Raw genomic sequence first — 11,938 nt, forward strand, 5'->3', positions numbered from 1 at the left:
CCCCTGAGCCACCCTCCCCGCGGCCCGCACTGCGGCTGCCAGCCCCCTGCCGAGCGGCACAGCGCCCCCCACCCGCCCAGGCCTCTGGGTGCCGCTGTCGCCGCCACCGCCGCTGCCTCTGTTGGGGAGCGTGGGAGGGGGCCTGCGGAAACTCTACCGAGGAGAGTGGAGGCGCTGGGGACCCTGGGTCGGTCACTCCCCCTCTGGGTCCCAACTTTCTCATGAAGCTGTAGTAACAGCCACGTTCGAAGCCGCCTACCCCGCCTCGTGGCGTTTCCACCTATGGGGTGGGCTCTGTTATTATCATCTCCATTACAGATGAGGAAAGTGAGGAACAGCTCTTAACGGCCTGTCTTCCGTCACCGGGAGGTGAAAGGTGGGGCTAGGGTTTAAACCCACTTTGTCGTTCTGATGCCAGAGCCCCCCACCCGCAGGTCACATTGCCTCATCTTCGGGGATATTTCGGGAGAGTTAAAGTTCTGAGGTGTGAATCTGCCTCGACCTTTGGGCCCAGCAGGACCCGGGTGGTAAGAGGTGGGTGTTGTTGCTATCCTGTCCCCTCCTCCCCCCGCACTCCACCGAGGAACCGTGTAGCAGTGACAGCTGCTAGCCCTTGAGCAACTTACTGCTTTACCAGGCCCCAGTGAGTAGGGGGTGGCCTCTCGGAGCCCTAACTGCTGGGAGGCTGCTGGGCGGAAATTCCGCCCAGGTGAGCTGGGAGGGGTACTCCCCTGCCTGCAACCTCACCACCAGGGACAATATTTGCCAAGGGCCTCAGGCTGACACGTGAACAGGGAGGTGAGGAGGCTGGTGCCAGCCAGCAGCTGGAGGCCTCCACAGAGCCTGCGTATGTGCCAAGGACTGGGGGCTTGGAAGCTGGGTCAGTTGGAACACGCTGGCCTGGTTGAGTCTTGCCTTGATCATTTTGTTGAGTGGCTTTGGACAAGTTCTTTACCCTCTCTAGGTTTCTGATGGCACAGTGGTTAAGTGGTTGGCTGTTAACTGAAAGGTGGGCACTTTGAACCCACCAACTGCTTCATGGGAGAAAGATGTGGCAGTCTGCTTTCGTAAAGATTTACAGCCTTGGAAACCCTATGGGGCAGTTACTCTGTCCTATAGAGTCGCTACGAGTCGGAGCCAACTTGATGGCAACAAGTTCTTTTTTTTTTGCAAGGCGCTGTCTGCTTGCTTCCTTCTCTGGGCTAAAGTCGTATAAATCTGGAGCCTGGTTAGGTCCCTTTTGCCCAGGCCTGACTGAGCATCACCCAGTTGGGTTCAGGGAAGTGGTTTCCAGGAGAGATTTCAGGTGTGGAATAGGCACCTACAAAAGAATCCTAGACTCCCAGGCTGGAAGCCACATTCACCCCTTTTCCTTACACCCTGGCATCCGTGCCTGAGTCCCCTCTACAGCCCCCAGACTCCTCTGGCCCCAGCTATGCACCTCCAGGGCAGTGAGCACCTCAGTGGGCGCTTCCTTCAGCACAGGCAGGTCTTTGTCTTACAGAACCTGCCTCTCTGCACACCACAGGGTCCTACTCTTACTGAGGCCCCCAGTGCCATCTGCCCCTGATCAGTGCCATCTGGTGAAGTCTGAGCAGAACAGAGCTGAAGCAGGACCATCCCCACCTTCACCTTAGACACTCATTCAGTCACTCAGCAAACTCTCACCAAGGCCTCCTCTGGCCCAGCCCTAGGCATGAGGGTCAGTGGTGAACACACCAACCCTTATATCTCCACCACTTTTAAAATTATGAAATGATTTAAGCCTCCAGAAAAACATAGCAAATAATAAAATGAACTCCCATGCCCTTGCCACCCAGCTTTGTCAGATATTAACATTGTGCCCTTCTTCTTTCATATTCTTTTTAAGAAATAAACCCTGGCAGAGCCGTTTGCCTTGTGGATCTTCCACCAACCCCTTCCCTTCACTCTTTCCCTCTCTAGAGATAATCCCCATCCTGAATTCTGGGTTTGTTATTTCCCTGCCTGTTTCTGTTGATTTGCTGAGTGTATCGATGTCTAAGAAAATATGTAGTTTCTTCTTACTTTAAAATTTTATATAAAATGGAATCATACAGTATGTATTATTCTGTAGCTTGTTTTTTCTCGGCAAAATTAGATCTCTGAGATTTAGCCTTGTTGATACTTGCAGGTCTGCTCCCCACTTTCCCTGATGTGTGGGTACACCACCATATGCAGAGACCCCACTTATGTATTTATCCTTCATGGACATTGAGGTGGTTCCTGATGTCTTGCATCCAAACAGTGAATATTCAAACAGTGAATGTCTTGCTATTCGAACAGGCCTTCTAAGATGCCACCTAGGATTGGAATTGCTGGGTCTTAGGGTCTAAAAAAACCCAAACCAAACCTATTGCTGTTGAGTTGATTCTGACTCATAGCGACCCTATAGAACAGAGTAGAACTACCCCATAAGGTTTCCAAGGAGCGGCTGACGGATTCAAACTGCCGACTCTGGTTAGCAACCAAGCTCTTAACCACTGTGTTACCAGGGCTCTTCATAGGGTATGTGCACTCACTTTTTTAAAGTTAATTAATTTTATTATAAAAGCTGTGCTGCTTGATAAGGGAAATGATGAAAATACATCATCTTAGAAAAAAATAACAATCGTTAATATTTCCTGAGTACTTCTGCTTTACTTTGTCTCAGTCTGTCCTCACAGAACCCTGGGAGGTAGGTACTGTCATTCCCATTTCATTGTTGAGGGAATTGAGGCACCTAGAAGTTAAAGAACTTTCCCGAAGTTATCTAGCGAGTGATTTGCAGAGCTGCAGCTTGAGTCCAGGGCTGTCTGCTTTCAAAACTCTTGAAGACCATGTTGCCCTAGGCCACGCCACATCACTCCATGCCACATAACACTCAGCTTACTCTGAGGATGGGTGGTCAGCTTGTGGCAGGAGGGCGCTTCATGTGCAGTTAAGGAGGACTCTTTGGACAGAAGGTCACAGTCATATTTGTAATTGAGAAAGTCCACATTGGAAGCAGTGGGTGCCCATGGACAGGTTGCTTCACCCTCTGAGCTGAAGTCCCTGCCTGGATGGTGGAGCAGGGATAAAAGGCCAGCTCTGTCTGACTCCAGTCTGCTCACTGAGTGACTTTGCTGCCCTGCTTCGCCTCCACATACCACCTAACCCTGTCCCAGGGTCAGGGATAGGAGAGATTTTGTTCCTGGTGGAGACTGAGGGTCTCCCAGCTCTGTCCAGGTCTGCTCTTCCGTCACTAAAGGAGCAGCTTCCAGGCAGACCACAGCAGGGTGGTGGGAAGGAAAGGGAAAGTGGGGGTGGCTCCAGACTACCGGCACTGCCTCCCACCCTCCAGCCCCCTTCACACCTAGGCCTCAAGTGTCGGTGGAATCTGAATGGGAGATCAGATGCCCTGTTCCCTCCCTCCCCCACACTATGCCACAGCTTCTGTTCGTGGTCGCCAGCCCTGCTCCATGCTCCATCCTCCATGCTCCCTCCATCCTGGAGCCTCCACCAGCCTTAGTTTTTCTAAGGCAGACTAGAGAGGCCACCATCACCACTTAGGAGCTCAGGAATGTATGTGGCCGGTGCCCTGAGTGGCCCAAACAGTTAAGCGCTCCACAGCTAACTGAAAGGTTGGCAATTCGAACCCACACAGAGGCACCTTGGAAGAAAAACCTGGCTATCTGCTTCTGAAAAGTCTCTGCCTTGAAAACTGGAGCAGTTCTACTCTGCACACATGGGGTCACCATGAGTTGGAATTGACTCATGGCGAATGGTTTTATGGATTTGGGCCCAGCAGGGCACCCTGGTGGTACAGTGGTTAAGAGCTCAGCTGCTGACCAGAAGGTCAGCAGTTCGAATCCGCCAGCTGCTCCTTGGAAACCCTATGAGGTAGCTCTACTCTAGCCCATAGGGTCACTCTGAATCAGAATTGACTGGACGGCAACAGGTTTTAGGGCACCCTGGAGCAGAAATGCACAGGGGCAGCCTGTGGAGAAGTGGAGCACTCAGTCATAGCCAGGGGAGGGGAAAGACTTGACACTGGCTCTTGCTTATGCAGAAAGCGTTTCTGTCTTCTCCGGGCTCCTGGGAGGAGCCTGATCAGGCTCCTGTCTTCACAGTCTTCACCTCCTTATCTGTCAAATGCAGATAAGAGTGCCTGCCTCTTGGGGCTGGTGGGAGGATTGAGTGAAATACTGCAGGCATCAATTTAGATAACTTGAAGTGATATTCTCGGGGTAGATGATCCTGGTGGTTGTTAATGCCATTATTAAGTGTGACCAATGTCTCCAGCCAGCTGGGGTACCCCGCCTCACCCCTCTATTTAGCAGGCCTCTTGCCATGAGTCGGAAGCAACCCAACAGCAACTGGTTAACTGGTTACAGAGCCTGTCTTCCAGGTCTGCCAGACTGCTTATGCCTCCTCCAAACTGTGCTATCCTGCCTCCAGGTCTTTTGCTCGTGCTTTTTCCCCTGCTTGAACTTCTTTTTCCATCTTGTCCTACACTCAGTGCCATCTTCTGCAGAATGCTTGTTTTGAGCCCCCAGGCTATCCCCAGGCAGGGTTGGGGCCTCCTCTGGGCCCCTTCAGCCCCCAGTGATTTCCATTATCACACTCCTCGTGACACTGGCTGTCATTGTCTCTGCCTGCTTCTATCCCTCAAGGACAGGCCCCAGTCCCCAGAATGCAGTCCCAGGCCTAGCCCAGAGTGGGAGATCAGTGGGTGCTTGTGGGAGGGAAGGAGGGAGGAAATCTGGCCCAGAGCCTGCCCTAAAGGAGCCCCCAGGCTTGCAGGAGGTCTCAGAGAAGGAATACGCCTCTCTGCGCTGCCTGTCCTTCGAGCTGTACATTATTCTCTATAGGTAGACCAAGGGGGCAGAGCTCCTTCCTTGGTAGGGTGGAGGTGGTGGTGGTGTGTCTGCAGAAGTGGATGCTGGCTCTTGGCTCTGGAATTGTCAGGGATGGACACAAGTCAGGGCAATGGACTTGAGGACTCTCTAGAGCTGAGCTGGTCGGCACTGGCTCAGGCAGAAACTTGAGTGAGAGCCCAAGCTTGGGCGTGTGACCTTGGCCAAATGACCTCCCCTCTGTGCCTCAGTTTCCTCGTCTGCAGTAAGGGTAATAATCCTGCTTCACAGTGTGCAAGGAGAGAATGCCTGTTAAATACTCAGTGCCTCTTCATTGATTAAGTAATTCACTAATTCATCCAACAGAGATGAACCGAGCACCTGCTAGGTGCCTCTCACTAGGCTAAGCCCTGGGGCAGAAAGGGAGACAGACACTATCTTGGCCTCATGGAGAGCAGGGCAGGGGCTGCTTTGGGTGCGGGTTATAAGGCCATGGAAGGGACCTTGGTCTTTATCCTAAGAGTAATGGGAAGCTCCTGAGGGATTTTAAGTCTAGGAGTAACATGATTAGATCTGGGATTTGAAAAGGCTGCTCTGGATATTATCAGAGGGATGCTTCCAACATTATCCCTTAAAAAAAAAAAAATTGCCTAGATGCTTGATGGGTTACAATAAACATCCTTTTAAATGCCTTCCTGAGCTCCCAGGAAAGCAACAGAAGTCCCCACAAGCCGAGAATGAAGGGGAAGCTGAAGTCAGGCTGGTAAACTAGGTGAAGCCACAGCAGCCTTGGGTTTTAATAGCCACTTCAGGGATAGAAAACAAGATCTTGGGTCTACACAATATGAGGGATTGGAACTTAACCTACCCCCTGCCCCAACCCAGCATAAATCCAGGACCCTCAAAGGGCTACACAATCAGCAAATTGAGGGATTGGCCAGAAAAAATATCCACCTACCAGCAAAGGGAGACAATAAGGGAGACAACAGTTCTGGTGGGGAAGAAAGGCTCCCTGGAGAAAGATGGATATTGGTTTGTCTTCACACAAGTTTAAGGTTTGAATACACACTACCTTTGTGGTCCTGGAAATTTTAAACTAAAAAAGTAACTTCAAGTGGTCTCAGGGTGGTAGTGCCTCAGGAAACCTGAACAAAGTAAATGAAATCCTCTCCATATTTGGGATTAGGCAAATATGAGCTCGCAGTCTAAAATTACAAAACGCACAAGAAACAAGCCACTGTGAGCCACAGGTAAGAAATAGCAGAATTAGTTTTCCTGAGAGCCTAAGCTGCTAGAATTATGAGACACAGAACATAAATACTTGTTTTTAAAACATGTAAAGAAATTAAAGATGGACTTGAAACCATAAGCAAGGAATCAAAATATTGCCAAAAATGATTAAGCAGATTTGAAAAAGAACCAAGTGGAATTTCTGGAAATGAAGAACAATCACTGAAATTAGAAACTCAGTAGATGGGATAAGTAGAAGACCAGACATACCTAAAGAGAAAATTAGTGAAATGAAAGGGAGATCTAAAGAAATTACTGAGTCTAGCAGAGAAAATTAAAGAGATGGCAAAGAAGAAACTTAAGAGTCATGAAATATAAAATAGAAAGGACTAAAAGAGAAGGATAGATGGGATAGCAGGGAGTAGGAGTGGAAGGGGGAATCTTCCAACAGACCTGGGTAAAGATTATAGTGGCCTGGACTGGAAAGAGCAGTGGGCATAGAAGGAGGTGTTCATAGAAAGAGATGTTCAGAAGGTAGAATTGATAGAGTTTAGTGGTGAATTGAAGAGCCCTGGTGGCGCAGTGGTTAAAATTCAGCTGCTAACTGAAAGGTCGGAGGTTCGAACCAATTAGCGGCATGGCAGGAGGAAGATGTGGCAGTCTGCTTCCATGAAGATTTAAGCCTTGGAAATCCTGTGGGGCAGTTCTACTCTGTCCTATAGGGTTGCTGTGACTCAGAATCGACTTGATGGCCGTGGGTTTGGTTTGGGTAGTGATGAATTGGATGAGAGAGTCCAGAGAGAGTTATATGTCTAGGATGACTATCAGATTTCTGACTTGAGAAACTGGGTAGAGGGGGTGTCATTTACTAAGATGGCAAAGACTGGGGAGAACAGATGTGGGCAGACGAGCAAGAGTTTGGTTTTGAACAAAATACATGTTTCAGTTTTCCTAAGGAGATCCTCTGAGGCATCACAGGGGATGAGACATTAGAGCTGGGCCTCAGGGTATGCGTAGGAGTTTACCAGGTGGAGAAGAGACTTTATCTTAACAGATTATTGGGGAAAAACATCTCCCTTTATCGAGGTCATCAAGATCCTTTCGGGAACCCTCTCTCACTCACAAGAGGCCCCTTGACAAGAGGCGTTCTCAAGACCATCAGATGGACCGGACTTTTGGGATCTCCTAGTTTCATCTCTCATTTTTCAAATGGGAAGCTGAGGCCCAGAAAGGGCAGGAATTTGCCCTCTTAGCCTTAGACTCTTCCCTTCCCCTTTCCTTCTCTCCCTCCTTTCCTTCCTTTATCTAACAGATATTTATCAAAAGCCTACTCTAAAGCAGATACTAGGTGCTGGGGATACAACAGTGAACAAAACAATAATTCCTGCCATACTTAACTGGAAGGAGATGGACAATAAGCACAAAAAGAAGTAAAAAAATATAATATGTCAGAGGGCAATTAGAACAGCAGAGAAACACAAGGACTGGAAGGGGGTCGAGTGTATTGTCCTGGGATGCTACTGGGAAGCTGGCTTCTGAGCATGAAAGGCGCTGAGCAGCTTTTACAGGTCCACTGCCCCCTGCAGCCCATTGTGACAGCATCACTGGGGTTCTAGAGCGCAGACCTGGGGGTGGGCGGAAGGCCTGGAGAAGGAGGTGGAGGAGAGGGACTGAAGTGGGATTTAGTGGGTGGGCTGCTCCCCTCAAGGGGGGCAGCACAGCCCAATGGGTCAGAAGGGCCACAAAGACTCCCTTTACCCTTGTGCAGGGTAAGATAAGTTTATTCTTGAGGCCTCTCTGCCCTCTGTCCATGGCCCCTCACCCCACCCCACACCACCAGGTCTCAGATGACACCCCCTTTTTCCTCTTCTTCCCATCCTTGGGAACACTTAGAGAGAGGTCTGAATTGTCCCTGTGTCCCAGTGAGCAGTGGGCAGCCCAAGGACTCATGACACGCATCCCAGGCTACCCATGGAGATGGAGTGGGGCTCTGTGAGGCTCTGTTCTGCCCAGGAAGGGGGCTGGGGGCTCCAGAGTCATGCCCCTGTGTCTCTCCCTTCAGGCCATCAGTGAGCAGCCTCCATGAGGCCCTGGACCAGTGCATGACTGCCTTGGACCTCTTCCTCACCAACCAGTTCTCTGAAGCACTCAGCTACCTCAAGCCCAGGTAAGCCTGAAGTGCAGCCTAAAGAGTGGAGTGGAGCGAGTGGCTGGTGTGTGTGCACTGTGTGTGTGTGTTGTGTGTGTGTTTGTGCACACGTGTGTGTGTAGGGATGGAGGGTGTTGGGTCATGGAGAACCAAAGGTTTTGTTTGAGAGGAACCCTGTGTAACTGAACTCCTAAGCCTTCTGGGTCGCCCTGACCCTTGAGAGTCCCATAAAAATGGCTCTGTCTTCCCATCTCACAGCCTGTGAGCAGCCAGGGCCCTGCCCAAGGTCACTGTGACTTCCTGGGCCTTAGGTTCTTGAGGCCTCTTTGTACTTTGATTTCTTGTGCCCAATGAATCCACTTGGGCTTTCTCCCTCATCAACTAATACAACCATTTTTCTTTGTTTCCACTCATAGCACCAAAGACTTGAGTTGTGTTCTTTACCAAGCGTTTTAGGGTAATAATGAGGGGTACTCATTTAGCCAATTTTCTACCCTTTACTACCTTATTTCTAAATAATATGCTTATACTACTCTTTCTTTTCACTTATTTCCAGTATTTTTTTTAATTGAGATATAATTCACATACCATAAAAATTCACCCTTCTTATCTCTTTTAAAGCCTCATCCATTGGTAGACAAGGATTTAGCTTTCTTACGCCCCTACACCACCTCCCTTCCGTCATCCTCCTCTTATCATTCCATCTCAATATTTAGCTGAATCAATAATCAGTGTTTACATTATTATAACTATGTAGTTAGTGTTCATTGCAGAGATAAGTAATGTATTATATAATGTTTCTTTTCTGGAGTTAATTATTATCTTTTTTTCATTTCCCTAATTTGCTATACATTTATACTTCAATCTTTATAAGCACTCCATCACATCTAACAACCATAAGTTTTTTTCCAAAATGCTCAGACATATCAGGTGAGCTCTCAGTCTTCTCATTTCCTGGGAACTGCCCTCCTGTAGGTAACCCTGGTGGTGCAGTGGTTAAGAGCTGCAGCTGCTAACCAAAAGGTCAGCAGTTCAAGTCTACCAGGTGCTCCTTGGAAACCCTAAGGGGCAGTTCTTCTCTGTCCTATAGGGTAGCTATGAGTTGGAATTGACTCGATGGCAATGGGTGTGGTGTGGTTTTTTTTCTTTTCTTTTTTTCTTTGGCCCTCCTGTAGTGTCTGTCCTTCTCCAGAGAGTGGACAGGTCTGCAGGCCCCCTCCCGGATGCTCCCTGGCCCTCCGCTTGCCTCACTCCTGTTTCCTTGATGTGGGGTCTTTCCCTCTTTCACATCCTCTCTCATTTTACTAGAGCGTGTCCTCTAGAAGTTTCCTAAGAAAGAGTGCATGAATATAATTGTTCCCCTTAAGAATTCTGAAGGCATTGCACCGTGTTCTAGCATCTAGTGTAGCTGTGAAAACTACACTAATTCTCCTTACTTTGTGATTTTTTTTTTTCTTTTTCCCCTTCTCTGCAAATGTTTAGGATCTTCTCTTTTATCCCTTCAAATCTGAAATTTCACAATGATGTGCCAGGGTGTAGGTCTTTTTGATTCAGTATTTTTTATTTGGAAACTCTTGTCTTTCAGTTCTAGAAAGTTCTCTCAGATAACCATGTTCTGTTTCCCTTTCTTGGACTTTCTTTAAGTCAGATTTTGGACTTCCTGGATCTATTTCCTTCTAAGCTGCCTGTCTCCTCCCCCACTCCCTGTTTTCCTTTTTTTTTTTTCTCCCCCTAACTTTTGGAGATTTCCTCAACTTTATCATTCAACCCTTCTATTGATTTTTCTTTATTTCTCTAATCATATGATTAATTTCACAGTGGTCTTTATTGTTCTCTAGTGTTCTTTTCCCCCCACAACATCTTATTCTTGGTTTATGGGCATATTATCCTTATATCTCCATTTGGAAGCGTGTGTCCTTAGGACAGTGCCTGCGTGTAGTAAGCTCTCTAATTAGTACTTGATGTTATTGTCATCTCAGAATATATTTTATTCTGTTTCCTGCATAGTCTCAGCTTTCACCAGGTTCCCATCTTGTGTCTAATAGTTTGGAAATCCCATTCTCTTGGGGGGCCTTCCTCAAATGTCCAATGATCGCTGGCTGGCTGGTCGTATTTAAGGACACATTCACTCAAAGGCTGGCTGGAAGGTCTCTGTGCCAAGCAGCCTTGTAACTGGTGGGATTCGCTTTTGGATGATCTGGCAGAGAGCTGTCTGTCAGCACCTAGGGTGGGTCAGTTTCTCCAGAAAAGAATCAGCCCTGGACCTGGACAGTGAAGCCCTGGCTGCCTGACTTCTGGGATTGAGGTGGGGGACCAGGGGTCTCATCATGTCTTCTGCATACCAAACCAAACTCAAACCCGTTGCCGTTGAGTTGATTCTGACTCATGGCCACCCTGTAGGACAGAGAAGAACTGCTCCATAGGGTTTCCAAGGAGCGTCTGGTGGATTCAAACTGCCAACCTTTTGGTTAGCAGCCAAGCTCTTAACGAGCTCCTCTTTTCAGCTCTGTGTCTGTAGGTTGTCCTCTGTCCTACCTGGTTTCCCCAAGTCCCCAGGACTGACTTGTTGAATTTCTCTAGACTCAGGTGACCTATTCTACGCAGTGGGGACATGAGCCCTATTTGCTCCTCAGGGAGGTAGCCAGGCTTACTGGGGGACAGTGGTTCATCTTCTAGGGGAGGAGTGGGGGGGCTTCCAGGGCTACTGATTAAGATAAAGAGAAGCTAATCAGTCTTTCAACAATCCCTGTGGTAGAAGCCCTATACCTCACGCACACCACCTGAGGGTTTCTGGGCCTGGGCAGGGCAGGACGAGCCAGGTCGGCACCAAGAGTACGGCCACTTCGGAGAGCGACCAAGCCCCATCCTGTTCCCTCCCAGTGTTTTTGGAAGGCTTCTCAGCTCCTCAACTTCCCTCCTGGTTATTTCCTGTCCCTTACTCACGGGGACCATGACCATAATCACCCCCCTGTCTTTGGAAACTGGCTATCCCCAGGCGTTCAGCTACCCACCCTGTCCCGCCCCAGCCTGAGCACAGACACTGGGCTTCCTCCTAATCCCCTGAAGCCCAGCTAAGACCAGGCTGCACCATGGTCTAACTCTAAACTGTCTAAACTGTCTCTCAGACTTGGAGCCAGTGGAAGGGAGTTGGAGTGCAGAAGAAAATACTGAAACTGATGTGATGGTTGTACTAGGCCCTCAACTATATCCACAGGAGGGTCGCTCAACCAGCTTTTCCCACTTTTATTTATTTTTTGTGATTTAGGTGAAAGTTTACAGAGCAAATTAGTTTCTCATTAAACAGTTAATACACAGATTGTTTTGTGACATTGGTTGCCAACCCTGTGATGTGTCAACACTCTCTCCTTTTCCACCCCAGGTTCCCTGTTTCCATTCGCCCAGTTTTCCTGTCCCTTCCTGCTTTCTGGTCTTTGCTTTGGGGATGGTGTCTCAGTCATCTAGTGCTGCTCTAACAGAGATACCACAAGTGGATGGCTTTACAAGGAGAAATTTATTCTCTCACAGTCCAGTAGGCTACAAGTCCAAATTCAGGGCATCAGCTCCAGGGGAATGCTTTCTCCATCAGCCCTGGAGGAAAGTCCATGTCATCAGTCTTCCTTTGGTCTGGGAGCTTCTTTGCACAGGAACTTCAGGTCCCAAGGACGCGCTCTGCTCCCAGCACTGCTTTCTTGGTGGTATGAGGTTCCCATGTGTCTCTGCTCGC

General features: G+C 48.7%; 1 protein-coding gene across 1 annotated transcript in view; it reads left to right on the plus strand.

Moving 5' to 3' along the window:
- Positions 1–7,775: 7,775 nt before the first annotated feature.
- The window catches only part of TTC39A (tetratricopeptide repeat domain 39A), a 33,329-nt gene continuing 29,166 nt past the window's right edge, over positions 7,776–11,938 (plus strand). The window contains exons 1-2 of the mRNA XM_004371752.2: positions 7,776–7,834; positions 8,128–8,232. Of these exons, the coding sequence (XP_004371809.1) occupies positions 7,791–7,834; positions 8,128–8,232 (149 nt within the window). The 5' untranslated portion in view covers positions 7,776–7,790. The remainder of the gene's footprint in view (positions 7,835–8,127; positions 8,233–11,938) is intronic.

The sequence above is a fragment of the Trichechus manatus genome, unplaced genomic scaffold (genome assembly GCF_000243295.1).
Source record: "Trichechus manatus latirostris isolate Lorelei unplaced genomic scaffold, TriManLat1.0 scaffold00015, whole genome shotgun sequence".
Taxonomy (NCBI): domain Eukaryota; kingdom Metazoa; phylum Chordata; class Mammalia; order Sirenia; family Trichechidae; genus Trichechus; species Trichechus manatus.